Genomic DNA, 14,988 nt, shown 5'->3' with positions numbered 1-14,988 from the left:
TATTTAACCTCCCCAATTTAGTTAATTACCATTATTTCAACAGCCCAGTTGGGGTCAGATCCACAGATTTTTCACCTTGCTGGCACGGGGCCTCATTGCAGCAACTCCTGGTAGAGTCTTGAGACGTGTCCTCTGAAGCAAATTTAACCAAGCATCTTCTTAATCACACTGCTTGCTCACCAAGGAAGTCCTCTGCAGGACATAATTTTCACTGCCTGGGGGTTTTTAGACCAGGATTTGACACAGCTGATGTGCCTTAAATGGTCACCGTTGATCATTTAAGACTATTGTTGCCCATTAAAGGTGTTTAAAAGCTGTTTAATCCCTCTGTCTGTCAGGAAGCTGTCCACTCTAATCCATTAACTGGAAGCAATGCACTGTGACACTGAGAAGCTGTGGGCCAACATCGAGGACGTGGTGATCAAGACTCTGGCTGCTAGAGGTGAGACAACACACACATGTGACAAACACACATGCTATCTCCTGTATTCAGAGAGCTGTGTACTAGTATGTACAGCTCCGGAAAAAATTAAGAGGACCACTGCACCTTATTCTTTCCTTTCCAAAAAAAGTCAAAAAATGAAGGTTTTGAGTGAGGAACAGAAGGGTAAAAAAATTAAGAGACCACTGCAAATTGAATGCTTCTGTTCCTCACTTAAAACTTTCCTTTCCAACTTTTTTTTCAGCTTCACTACAGACTCCCAGCTGGACAGAGAGGTAAAGGACTGGCTGCTTTATGACACGGCGGAGCTCATAAACCTGCAGACCTGCAACCGACGCAAAGCCGCCCGAGGACGAGAGACGCAGGATCAGAGAACGGCTGCCGCATGTCTGCTCTAAGGAGAGGTGTGTTGGCGACACATCGGTGTGTTGCATAGTGTTCTATAATCCGGTATGTACAGGAACTGTATGAATGTATGGTGTCATAGCTTTGACTCACAACAGAATCTGCTGCTCTAAGTCATAAATGAGTCTGCCTAGACTCAATCCTAGTAGTCTGCCTTAACTGGGCCATAATAGTCTGCTGGTCTGAGTCATAGCAGAGTCTTGTTTGACTGAGTCATGGGCCTACTATTTTGAGTCATAGCAGAGTCTGTCACGACTAAGTCATAGCAGTCTGCTGCTTGGAGTCATAGCAGAGTCAAGACTGAGTCATAATCATCTGCCGCTCTGAATTGAATGGACCTGAGACTGTCCCACCCTGAAAGGTTTAGACTAATGCACATAACTGTATGTTGTGCAGGATAATAGCTAAATCACTGTTTGCTTGCGCTTGTTATTATTTAGCTAGTGTACACTATGGGGATTTTTTAGCAAAGAATTAGCACTGTCTGTTTTACAGTATTAACCAATATGGTAGGGACAATATGAAGGTATGGAGATCTGATTACAGCCCTACCCTACAAAATAGTTAGGGAGTCATAGCACTGACTCATTATAAAATCTTCTGCTCCAAGTCATAGTCTACTGGCAGCTCAGAGTTCTCTCTTGGTACACTTTATCTTAAAGTTATCTTATTAAATAAAGACTAGATGAAAAAACAGTAACAAATATGCACTGTAATTGGTCCACACCTACACGTCAAGGGTTAAAATTAAGAGCGCTTCTGTTTCTCACTCATAACATTCCTTTTAAACGTTTTTGGAAAGGAAAGAAAAAGGTGACGTGGTCTCTACATTTTTTCCGGAGCTGTACATCTCCTATACCTCAACCATACCTACACATCACCCATACTTCAATCACACTTACACACCACCCATACCTCAACCACACCTATACATAACCCTTGCCTCAATCATACCTACACATCACCCATACCTAAACCATACCTACACCTCACTCATTCCTCAATCACACCTGCACATCACGCATACCTCAACCACACACCAGGGACCCCTACAGACTGTTGATGCTTGCTTCTAAAAAGCAAGTGCCCGGTAGCTTCTAGAGTGTGCCCCTCACTTCCTACCAGGGTCGAGGAGAGGAAGAGGAGCATCTCAGGGGTCTACAGCAGAGGACCAACCTGCTCAAAGAGCTGGGCATTGTGGACCATGTATACCAGCTCCTGGGGAAAGACAACACAATGCCCCCTAGTGGGAAGGCAGATTCATGCCAATTCATAAGCAACATGGCAGCCAAGGTGAACAATTATGTGTATGAACACTTAGAGGGGTCATACACAGTGGGTATAGAAAGTCACAACTGTTTATGAATTATTTTGTTATGATGGGTCAACAAGACATAGCAATGATGCTATTTCTCCACAGGGTATAGTGTGTTTGTCATTTTAGTGAATTATATCGCTTTAACAAATTTGTAATTAACATTATTGCATATTGAGGCAAAGGAGAAAACAAGTATCACTGTTTCAGAACTGCATAGTCTAATGGAATCTTGGGGTTATCAAGTCTCAGAAACTTTTATTAGATGCCACCTCCATGTCAACAAGCTCTGTGGAAAGGATGCCCAGAAGAAGCCTTTACTAAAGAGGATTACATACTAGTAAAAGCTCCTGATACTGGAGCTATTTTGCTACTAGTGGACCAGGGGCTCTTTTTGAGATCGATGGTTTAATTAGTTCCACTGAGTACCAGGATATTTTAGCCCAAAACCTGGTTGCCTCTGCCATGAGATTGAGACGTGGCCGTGTATGGACATTTCAGTAAGAATTCTCAGTCTCTCCCTGGCTTAAATGTAGTGAATACCTGGGGTCTGAATTTAAATGGGAAGTCCACAAATGCCGGACGATCAAGGACCTTGAAATGTGCTGCATGGAGGAGTGGTCCAAGATCCCCCCAGAAGTGTGCGCCAACCTTGTCAGACCTTACAGGAAGAGGCTAAATGCTGTTATCCACTCTCGACAAGGCTTCACGAAATATTTATTGTAGGGGCTGCCAATAATTATGAAAGCTATGTTTTGCAGAAACATTTTGTACTTATTCAATAAAAGTACATGGCTCCCTATGTTTGAGTCCCAAATTTCATTCTTGGGGGATGCTCGGGAAGCCGCCGGTGCACCAATGAGGACATTGAGGATTTTCTTCTACCAAAGACTCACATTTTTGCCACAACGCACTTGAATGTGTTGAATGTGCACTGTGTTTTTAATCTATCCGACTTCCTTGTTGTACATCCAGTGTGCAGCACCTCTCTAATAATTATGACAGTGCAGCCAAACATTTAATTTGGTTCTATTTAATTTTATCTAACATATTGGATTTGAAATCAGACAGTACACAATTTTTAGGGTCTTTTCAGAGATACTGTATTAAAAACCTAATAGTGATGTGTAATTTTTTTTTGCGTCAACCTCCTCCCTATAAGAAACATATTTTTACTGCTCTGTAAGCCTATCAATAATTCATACAAAATAAACTGTATTTTTTAGTACCACTTATCAAGTACATTGTGAATACCACAGAATTTATGTTTGGATTTTAAGACACTGATGAAAGAAAATCGTAGATTAAAAAGCAGACCATATGGAGATTGAGAGTGCATTTTAGTTTAGTACCGGCTTAATATGTTTCTGATCCTAACCCAAAACATATCTAAAGAACCCATTATGTTTTTGTGAACAATTAACATTGTAGTGTCAGTATAGTGGGGAAACTGACTGAATCGGACTCGCATTACCCTGGTCTTGGTTTTGACTCGGTCTCGACCCCCCACTGTCTTGGTCTTGACTCGGTCTCAACCCCCCACTGTCTTGGTTTTGACTTGGTCTCAACCCCCCACTGTCTTGGTCTTGACTCGGTCTCAACCCCCCATTGTCTTGGTCTTGACTCGGTCTCGACCCCCCATTGTCTTGGTCTTGACTCGGTCTCGACCCCCCATTGTCTTGGTCTTGACTCGGTCTCAACCCCCCACTGTCTTGGTCTTGACCTGAACTCGATTTGCTATGGTCTTGGTCTTGAATCGGTCTTGCTTCATCTGGTCTTTACTACAACACTACTTATAGATTTCCATAGACCTTGACCAAACATCTCCCATATCTGGAGGATAACATGAAGTGGATCCATGAAGTGGAAACCAGAGAGATACAGTGAAGTCCATAAGTATTTAGACAGTGACACACGTTTTGGCTTTGTACTCTAGCCCAGTGCTTCCCAACCAGGGGTACTAGGCCCCCTGGGGGTACTTGGCCTCTCCACAGAGAGTACTTGAAAACACTCATGACACCATAAGGTTACTGGTGAAATGAAAATTCAAGGTCAACTTATGGTACAATAACCAAACATTTTTGGGAACCACTGCACCTATTTACAAATATTTATTTAAAATGTAGACTGTCAACTTTAATTTGAGGGTGTTTACATCGATAAACTGTTAATCATTATAGCACTGTTCATAGTTCTCCCATTTTGATATCGTTGTCATTGTCAAGTGCAAAAACTGCTTGTAAAATGGTGCTGTTCACCAGTTAATTAGGAGTTTAGAAAACAATTGAGTATCATAAGAAAGCTGATCCTCAATCAACTGATAAAAAATAAAGTTGTATTTTTCAACCTGTAAAGATATTTGCACTGTACAGTGACTGGGCATTCATGTCTGTCACCCTGTGAAACTCACAGTTAGAAAGTGCTTGTGAGGAGTGTTGTTTTTTAATATAGACTGCGATGAGTTGACCAATGAAAGGGCCAGGCTGATGTTGGGTGGTTTTGCAGTGGGTTAGTCATGTTGTTGGCACAGGAAAATAAAAATTTGACCATGCATCTGTGCCCCAACGTGCCCGGTCTCATCTGCTCTGCCCAATTTAATCCCTGTTGTTACAGATTGACCGACCAAAAGGGAACCGCACCCTCTCCTAAGCAAGACATACTCCTTAAATTTTCTTAACTCCCTCTCTTCCTCACCTCTAGTCAATGCCTCACTGGGTTAACTGGGTAACCACAGCAACAGCTGCTTCAACTGGCCCTTTGAGGAGATCCATCCGTCACCCTGAGGCCCACTGGCCGCAGCAACCCCTCTCTCAGCTATGTGAAGAACCTCCAGGCCTCTATATAATCTCTGGAACGCCTCCCCTGAACCCCCGGCCAACCCCCTTCAGACCCGACCACTCGGACCGCTTTGTGCCGCTGACCCAGAACGCCAGGTAAGAGATCAGCGGCTGTCAAACCTGTGGTTCAGCTGGCACCTGTGAGTGAAGTTGGCTCTCATGACAATTTGGGCAGAAATAGTGCAACACCAGGAAACGCACGGTAGGTGGAATAAAATGTTACTTCACTAGCTGGTGACACCATGGCAGATGTCTCGCTGTCCACGGCCATGACCATGTGTCGATGCAACTCTTTTACCCTGGCAACCCACCGCCTACAGCTGGTCTCCAGCCCGGTCTCTGTGCCGTCAGACTGGCTGTTGGAAATGTACCGGGCCACAGACCAGTCCCTGGTCAACACATGTGATGTGGCAGAACACCAGACCAGGAATCGTCTGATATGGAAAAAGGTAATCGACCGGAATCCCTCCAGGGAACCACTCAAGGAAAAACCTGCGGCTGTGGAAACCTGCCAGGCTGCTGGTCGTCCCATTAACCAGCCAAACCAGCCGTCCTGAGACATTGGTCCAGTCTCCATAGGCTTTACTGGTCATATGTCATTCCTGTGGCTTTCCCGTTCAAACCAAGATGATTTGGTTCAGATGAGGAGGGGGTTGGACCTCTGTTACATCTTCAGGAGTTATTACCCACAATGGTGCCAATTCGACCATGAGACACTACAATTTTTTCTCTTGTTGTAATTTTCCTCCAACTAACATTTTAGAACATCTAACCTCTATATGTTTCTGTTTGTGTTTTGTATTATGCTACTAGGTAGCCTACGTCATTTCAACTTGAACTAGCAGGTGTGTATGTTCAGGCTGGATTGAATCACTCAAGGTTAGGCACCACAACATATATTTCCCATTTGAGGAACTGGCGGGCTGGCTGGTTGGCAATGAGGATTAGTGGGAATCCAGGGGAATCCCCTAATGTGTAGCCAGCTTTGGCTGCTTTCTTCATCATCTGATGTTTATAAGCATTTTAGACTGCAACAGCTGGTAGCCAGAAGCATAATAGTTTGTCCTCTCTTTCTGTTTGGAAACCCAAGATTAAAACAAAAGCAGATTTAGTGGAATTCCTCTATGTCTAATTGTGTAGTTGTATTTCTCCTGATGTCTGAAAGTGCTGTGTGGTCATATTACGTGTGTGTAGGTTACAAAGTGTATTACAAACTCTCAATGAAATGTAAACATAATGTAAAGACTTGTCCTTGAATCATCCCAAACCATTATCCACAAAATGTTCTCTTTTGGGCTGTGGAGAGTGTAAATCAAATTGTCTGAAAGTGTTTCCGCAGTGCATTGTTACTGTGGATGCCATCAACAGGACAAGTGAGAGACAGAGACTACGCTAACTTGTCCACCGGCAGGATGTAGTAAATATCACACAGTGGCGTTCCCCAGACAGGCAGAATCGCTGGGCGGGAAGCAGAGCTTTTACTGTCGGCACCGCTCTCTCTGCTAGGCTTGTCTATAGTCCCTGGTTAGAGAGCTTTTCTTCTGTGTCTGATCTTATTACCCATGCAGACTTCAAGAGGAAAAGAGATTCTCTGTTTCCATAGTGTTTCCATGGCAGATTATCTATTTCCATAGTGTTTCCATGGCAGTCACACAGAGGGCATTACCTGTACCTGCACTCCCCAGTCCTCAGCACGCACGAGAAGGACCCCAGACCGCTAGGAGCCCACAGACTGTTCTTTTGAATGGACCTTTCTTGTAAGAGGTGGTGGTGTCGGTCCGGAAAAAAGCGGGGGACTGTGGTTCAGACACCAGAGCTTTATGAGTGCTCTGACTTTTATCAGACAACAGGCACATTTCAGAGGACAGCCTGGCCGTAATTACAATAGTCTGGACTGCTGATTGAGAGACCTCGCGCATCACTGCTATTATGACTGACAAGGACTACGAGGTCTCCAACAGGAATTAAATTCTCCAAACCACTTTGGGCCCTGTGAAAGTTGACCTAATTCATGCTGTTTATGCCTTTCACTAGCAATTTGACTGAAGGTAAATTGCTTACTAATTTATGCGTCGATACATTTTTAACAAAACACGCGGTTATTTATTCCCGAGGACACAAAGGCCACTGAAAATTACGCAATCTAATTCAGTGTTTGTTGTTGCAACACCTTTCCTCCTGCTCCCTACCCAATGCTGATACCATTGTTTCATGTAATCTAGCCTCAGTGGTCTGGATAGCCAGCCATGGTAATTTTGACAGGAGGTCACGTGATTATAGCAGAGCTGTGGAGATTAACCTTAGACAGGAGAGCCTTCACCAATGGCTGCCCTGCCCCTTGGTGTCCTGCCAACAGACGCCGCATTCAGACAGACTCATCAATCCCTATACTTTGTTATGCACCTGTGCAGGTGAGGAGAGTGCAGGGTAGTCTAAGCCACCGCTGGCAGCCATTATGCCCAGTCATTATGTGGGCTTATTTAAAAGCAATCAATCTAGACTGATTAAATCTGAAAAAGTCAAAGGTAAAAATGTCTGAGGAACTCAATTCGGCTACGTTAATGCAGCCTAAAATGTTCCATCTGGTACAGAGCACAGCAGTTATTGGTTTGTTTTTGTTCTTTTAAGAGCCGTATTGACTTCTCAGTGAACTATATCCATACTACTGTTTAAGTTATTGCTCCCTAAAAGACGCCCAGTAAAGCATTCATACCGGTATGGGGATATATTCTATACTGCTGGTCTTATAGGTAAAGCATTGCTATATTCCATTTGATCTACACTTGAGAATGGGAACCACGCCAATTTCTGAGTCCTGCAGAGTAGAATTGTCTTTAGCTTCCCAGTAGCCCTCTTTGTCACCTATCTAGAGATGAGAGATTTGCTGGATAAAATGTATTTCTGCATGTTGTGTCAGACACCACAGTGCAGAAAGGGACCCAGGTTTCTGTTCTGTCGGACATGATAACGGAACTGGTTGAGTTGGGAAACAGTGTGCAGTCTTGCTCGTAAACCTGGTAAGGTGGACCTCCAGTCTAATTATCAGGACTGTGTTGTAGTCCATTGGGTTTGTGTCTCTCACAGGGGAGGACAAATTCTTCTGTCAGTGTTTTTGTTTTAAAACATTAACAAGTATTTACTTACAAACATTGTAACCGGGACTTCTGGGATTTTCATTTTACGACAACTCCACTAAGCATTTACTGTATATGTAAAGGGATGTTGTGATTTGCAAATCCCTCTAATGGAACACAGATGCAGCCATGTCCAGCAGTGCGCTTTTCATTTGTTTTCTGCTTCAATGAGAAGTGGCTACTTTGATATTGTTTTAATCCCCCTGACATCTAGTAAAATATTGGTTTGAGCATTGCATGCATGGGTGAGGGCTTCTATTAGTCAACTTAACTATTCACTCACGTGTTCTGCCCTGTCTTTAAAGCTGTGCGTCCATCCTAGACCTCCCAGTCCATCTGTTGATGTTTTGCCCTGTGCTATAATTGGTCTTTTTTTAGCCTGGTAAGTTAGCCTGGTGTAATACAGTCTTTAATAACAGGGTACCTCTGAATGGCAATAAATAGCAATAATCTAATTGATAGCCTCTATGTGTACAGTCTGTCTGGGATCACTGCTGAATCAGACAAAGATCCAGTGATGGTAATCTAAACAACACAAGTCTAACTGGTTCAGACAAAGATCCAGTGACGCTAATCTAAACAACACAAGTCTAACTGGTTTTGTTGCCCTGGTCCAGAAGGAGCTTTAATTTCACAAGGGTTATATCCTTGAAATGTAGATTTAACATATGAAATTAAACAGAGTACAATCAAAATGTAAATAGATTTTAGTAGTGTTGAGTTTATTTGTTATGTATTTCATTGACTTTATAAGTGTATGCCTTATAAAATAATATTTTTTATTGTTGACACAAATGAGTCCACTCAATCACCATTTGTTATAGAAAACATCTAATTTCTCATAAATATTTATTAACCCAAAAAAGTTATTCCAAAACATGGAAAAGAAAATCCTATGTACACTTTGTGCCTTCACATATTCTGGTACTGTATGCATTCTCTTCAATTACAAAAATCATTTAATGACATACAATAGTGCAAACATTGGACAACGGTAGCTTCTCTAAAGCTAGTTCTCGTGATTCATACTTGATTATCAGAACAGTATATGTGAATTTCTGTGACCGAGACAATTTAGTATATAAAAAAAAAAAGGATGTGTTTTACCTGAATCTCTAATTGAACATTTTGACGTGCAGTTACAACAAAAGTGAAGTGTATTATTGTCTCAAGAGGTCCTCCACAGTGTGAACTATCCTACATGTGAATGCTGGATGGTTTCAACATCATCCGTCTGGAAAGTTGTCACGTGTTTTTTTTTTTTTTTTTCTTTTTTACAGTAGTAGAAACAGCATTAACAACCAGGGGTGTGTTATTGCAGGCAGACACATGTAAATGTCTGGCGCCAACAGCATGACAAGTCGGGTCAAATTGCCGTCCTCTGTGGAGGCCAGCTTGTGTTCAGTGTGCTGGCCCACGCCGCCACTGACCACCATATCAACATTGCCCCAGTGGCTACCAGCTTCATCTGGGCAAAGCCACCTCTTCCCTCCTGTCCATACCGGCAGCCATGGTTTTGGGACTGCAAGCCCGACTCAGGCCGACAGCACACTCTCCCCTGGCTTTGAGCAGTGGGTCTGATCCCCAGTGGAGGCACACTGGACACGGGCAGGTGGCGGGGTGGTGCATCACATTCGAATGAGGGTAGAGGGTGGTCGGCGTTAGACCACCGATCCTGGGGTAGGGGGTATGGGAGAGGCGCAGGGGATCCAGTGGCCTGAGAGGGGCAGCCGCCCCAACCCCAAGATGGGAGTAGAGGTGTAGGGGCAGGTGGGATAGGAAGGGGTACGGTAGGCCTGTCGCCGCCTGGCTCACCATCAGGGCGCAGAGGTTGGGGTCCAGGGGGTGTGGCCAGCTGAGTGAGTGACGTTGCCTCTTGTCCTTCATCCGCCTGTTTTGGAACCACACCTGGGGGTGGGGGTTTGGAGACATTGGGATGAAATGAGAAGGGAGGAGATTCACACTTATCCTAGGCTGCTCTACGTTTCCAATTACAGATTACAGTGGACCCTCACCGTAATGCTGATCTAAGCTACAGTCTCTTTAGCTAACATTCCAATACTTCCCACTCTTAGTCTTCTGCTACTAAAGAGACTGGCCTTTAGCCAATCTCAATGTTTAATTCACAGACGGATTTATCAGAGTTGCACATTCGTTGTTCCCAATATTTTTCAAGACATGTGCGGCCTCAAAAAAAAAATCATAATTATATATATGTTTTTTTTTTAAACAAACATGGATGGCTATTCAGTTTGTTAAAAAGCAGCTTTTAGGATGGTTGTTGGGTTAAATGCATGTCAGTAGATCACTGACTGGTCAGATCATCCTTCTCTAGATGGCTTTTTAACCCTTCTGAGAATAACACAATAAGTTATTGAAACTTTAAAATACACACGTGTGTGTACTGGGCATTTACTTTAAAGTGAAAGCTAAATGTTTTGTGTTTAGAATTGCCTTATTATATTGTTTCTGAATATCCACCAGAGCTAGCAACTTTTAATTAACTAATTTATTCAAACAAACGGTTGCTTAGCAATCAAATACAAATGTATTATGTATAAAGAGAAAATGTACAGTTCCAATATTTGCATAATCGTTTTAATTGGGGGCTAGCTGCCTGGACTAGCCAATCAGCATTAAATTCGCAGTTCTTGAGGTCGTTAATCAAGTAACGTAATTATTTGGATCTGGAAGAAAGGCAAGACTTTGTACATTACATGAACATGGATTACAGGGAATGGCATGTAGGTTAAACTACCACTACAATGCATCACAAACGTGCTTTGTTCATGCTTCATTTACATTTATGTTACAAGTAGGTAGAACCATCACTGTTCAGCTGCTAGTTCGGGCGATTGAGCTGAATAACTAAAAGAGAAAGTAATGGAAACTGTTTCTAAAGTCCCTCGTTTAAGTCGTTTATATGCATATTAAAAGTGACGTGGTCAGGGCCCCTAGGTTTGGCAGATTGATTGGCTGTCACCACGCCAATGTTTAACTCTGAACATGAAAGAGAATGAGAGAACTAATCTAATTTATAGATTTCCATTTGTGTAGTATAGCTAGTACTTCAAGCTACCTTAATTGTGGTCTCAGGGAGGTTGAGTGCTGTCGAAAGCTCGCATCTCCTCGGTCGAGAAACGTAGCTCTCTTTTAGGTATTCTTGCTCCAGGCGGGACAGTTGTTCCCGGGTGAATGCAGTTCGGTGTCTACGACTGTGGTCAATTGCGTTAATGCGTTGGCAGGGCTCCTCGCGATGTCCGCTATTTGTATGTGCCAAAGTGGCGACAGGCGTCTCTCTTCCCTCAGCAACTGAAAAGAAGAAAAATAAAGTTGAAATTAACCGGGATTTAGAAATAGTATTGTGTGTTACGATTCATAGATTCATTAACAAGTCTACAGGGGAAAAAGAGAACACTACGCTTATTTTCCATGCGTAATTACGCAGCCATCTCTAATGAAACCTAGGCCAAATGTCCAAAGGCAGACTGGGCCTAAACGTGAAGGAGGTCTTCATTTCTACAGCATAATGAAAACAACCTGGCACGTTTGCACGCCTCGGCAACTGACTGCCAGAACAAACAAAAAAATGTATGATTATTTAGAATTATTTAGGGTTACTTACGCATAATGAAATTAGTATTCCGGTATCTTTCCTGGTTTCAAATGTAAACCAAGTGTACTCCTGTAGAATACTTCGCCTTTAGAATTAAAGTATTTCCCAAAGCGTGCGCCACTCAAACACTGAACTTTGTGTCTCTTCTTCCCTGCCTTGTTGACGCACTGTCTGCAGGCTCGAGCCAAGTTCGTTTACAGAGAGGATGAGTTGTTTTTGTCGCCCCTTTTGAACCACCCCCACCCCCCCACCCTCCTCTCTCTTTTCTGTCTTTTATATCTCGCTGGTCGAGCCATCTTCTGCTAATGAGAGACGTGGTCTATCCGCCAAGGCGCCGCCTGGGCGCACGGTGGGAAGGAGGTGTTAAATTGTCTTTGGTCTCCAACCTGTCTTTGTACTTTTGTTATGGAGAATTAAGATCGACCTCCCTTCTTTACAGTGACAGAAGCTTCCCTGTCGAGATAGACCAATCCTCATTGTTCTGTGGCGTTTGATGTTTGTATTTTTGGAAGTCAATCATTAGAACTCTAATGTTCGAAAAATGCATAAGGTGGGGTACGAAGGCAAAAAAGGTGTGCATTTTAAATGTTCTTGTACGATGATTTAGATCGAAATAAAAAATATGTTTAACGTTGTTATACGTAAATATGATTAACAACGCTCAGAAACACCTATACAATACATTGAATCTACAACCCTTAAAAATATATTTTAAATAACGGCTGAAGCAGACGTGTTAAGGTAACTACGTACATTTAAAATATTATTCCAGCATCTCTCAAATAATACCGCATTGAAATACGTATTATGTGATGAATAAAATCAAGAAATATCTGATATGTGTCAATAAAGGCGTGCTCAGGGAGTGTGTAAATGGGGTGCTAGAATGTTCACTTGGATTTTGTTTAATCAGAACACTATTACAATGCTTTATCCTCCTGATCCCCAAATGAATGTTTCACACTTACCACTGTTTTTTCATTGAGAGGATCAATTATTTATTCTGTTAAGCAGATTTTTTTATATAAAACAATTAAACATACACTGACACAGCCTAATCCTTTATTAATTCATTTGTAATTATGTATTTGAAAGGTAAATCGCAGGAATTGCTAAATGCTTAAAGTTCATATCGGTTTCATCGTCTTGATCGCACATGGCTGTTCTTGTCTCCGATGTAGGGAAAAACGTTTGTGTGGATATTTGTGTATCGATGCATCTCCAACAAGGAAAGGAATGGGAACGTAATTTTCGTTTAAATTGGCAACATGAAGAAGCAGTGTCACAGCTCGGCAAATGTGTTTTTAACCAAAGTGTTGGTTAAGCCTCTGGGCAGGGTATAAGATTTCTGTATGGGTCACTGTTCGTTTTATCTCGCTTACCTACGTATAAACGTAGCCTTGCCCCAATAAACTCTGTATTGCCCCAGCGAAGTGATAATAGAAACCGGACCAACAGGGGGAGACGGTCGCAGCGCGGGTGCGCGGTCAGTGGTTGGTTAGAGGGAACAGTCTGACGCATGGCTCGGACTACCGCTATCACTCTAGCTGATGTTTGTATTGTTATACATGATGACGCTTTGATCACAAATGGCTGAGAGGCTCCACGTTGGCTGACTGCATTCCACCTGAGGGCAAACCAAGTCAATTGGCCTTGCAGTATAGATGGCTAGAATATTAAAGGACTTAATTGTATTTTTTGGTTTATTTTTTTTAATTATGTAGAATATTTAAGTAATTGAACAGACGCTCCTGTTAAGAGAGATTTACTGTAGTGAGTAAATGTTTTCGCAGTGGGAGTAAAAGCTGGCGTTCCAATCGTCATGCTTTTAAAAGGAGCTACACATTCATTGTTTTTAAAAGGACTAATCTAAATAAAGTAGAAGTTTGTTGTCAGCAAGCTTTCTTTTGCATATTAACCTACCATTTATCCTGGATTACCAGCCTTGGAAAGTTAGAGGGCTATTATAGGCCCTCTAACTAAGAGCTGTTCTTAGGCGCGATGCATCATGCCAAAATGTCACAAAGCCAATTTGTCACGAGACTTTTTGTTGTTCTTATAAACCAGTTACCAGTGCAATTAGAACAGTGAAAGGTGATCTGATTCCATGCCCCACACGGTCTTATATCCCACCGCTATCAGCCAATCTGCATTCAGGATTTAACCATCGGTTTATACAATTATTTCTACCACAGGTATGACACCACGTACCTTTTAACTGTTGTAATTGCGTTAATAAAAGCAATTAGTCATCTCTGGGTTTTGTTGTATGTTGTCAGTATAGCATTTCTAAGCTCTGTGTCAGGGGACTCCGCTATGTCATGACTGAATCGTTCTTGGCTATGTTATTGGCTTTGTACCACACCCCCGTGCCTTATTGCTTAAATATATCCTACCCTCAGAGCTGACCATATGGACCCTCCCTTTTTAGGGGCCGATTGAGGGCATGGGTCCCGAGCACCACTGGCAACGTTCTAAGCGTTGTCACTGAAGGAGGATGTAGTGTTTCCTACCTGCCTTGCATGGTGGATCACCGAGTTAAGGATGACCATTAGAACGGAGGATCATAGAAGCATTAAGAATGAGTATTTTGCTTTGATGTTTCCTTAGATGTCCCGTTATCAATTAAAACAAGTGACATGAGGCCTGTTCATTTCTCCTAAGAATAAAACGTAGCCCATAAAATGTATATTTTCAAATAATGTCTTGGCCTATTGTCAGTTTATGCAATCAGAGGAACGTGTGGAATTGACAATTATTTATCATTTGCTATTTTTTTATTATTTTCTTCTGAAAAACTATTCACAGTTATTTTCGTTTCAGCAACTAAACTAGATCTCTCATTTAGAAAGAGTTTAAAGGTATTTAGGTTTTCGCGACTTAAAATAACTTTACTTTCAATCGGGTTGTGTATTATTCTTACATTTTTTTAAAACATTATTTTTAGTGGCCTTTCGTGTTCATTGCCAGTTTCAGAAAATACCAGTCAACGGGTTTTTATCAATTCCAATTTATCAAGCGATGGTTACCAGTAAGTCATCATCCAGTGAAAATCGTACCATCAGATCAAGTGGTCCAGTTCTGTAATCCACTGCTTCTGGTGCACCTGCAATGCTGAGGCATGCGTTTGAATCCAGCCAACGGATCTTTCGAGGGGGGGGACTTTCCTCTATCTGTTACCAATTTGCAGTCTAATAAAGCATAAAGTATACCTAAAATATATATATATATATACTCAT

The 14,988-nt window shown here is 42.2% G+C and overlaps 1 protein-coding gene and 1 long non-coding RNA gene across 2 annotated transcripts; one reads left to right on the top strand and one right to left on the bottom strand.

The window, feature by feature from the left end:
- The first annotated feature begins 303 nt into the window (after positions 1-303).
- Positions 304-6,110, top strand: LOC114840418. The gene is made up of 4 exons (XR_003782620.2): positions 304-442; positions 687-892; positions 1,973-2,140; positions 4,863-6,110. It is a non-coding gene; the product is annotated as an uncharacterized LOC114840418 (long non-coding RNA).
- A 3,487-nt stretch (positions 6,111-9,597) lies between these two features.
- eve1 (even-skipped-like1) lies at positions 9,598-11,859 on the bottom strand. Its single transcript, XM_010874732.3, has 3 exons — positions 11,759-11,859; positions 11,213-11,445; positions 9,598-10,041 (listed from the first exon to the last, which is right to left on the bottom strand). The coding sequence occupies exons 1-3, from the start codon at positions 11,760-11,762 to the stop codon at positions 9,598-9,600; spliced, it is 681 nt and encodes a 226-aa protein (XP_010873034.1). The 5' UTR covers positions 11,763-11,859.
- Positions 11,860-14,988: the final 3,129 nt, after the last annotated feature.

This window comes from Esox lucius, chromosome 11, assembly GCF_011004845.1.
Source record: "Esox lucius isolate fEsoLuc1 chromosome 11, fEsoLuc1.pri, whole genome shotgun sequence".
NCBI lineage: Eukaryota > Metazoa > Chordata > Actinopteri > Esociformes > Esocidae > Esox > Esox lucius.
Note: the sequence above shows the minus strand (reverse complement) of the source record. Positions and strands in the feature narration are given on the sequence as shown.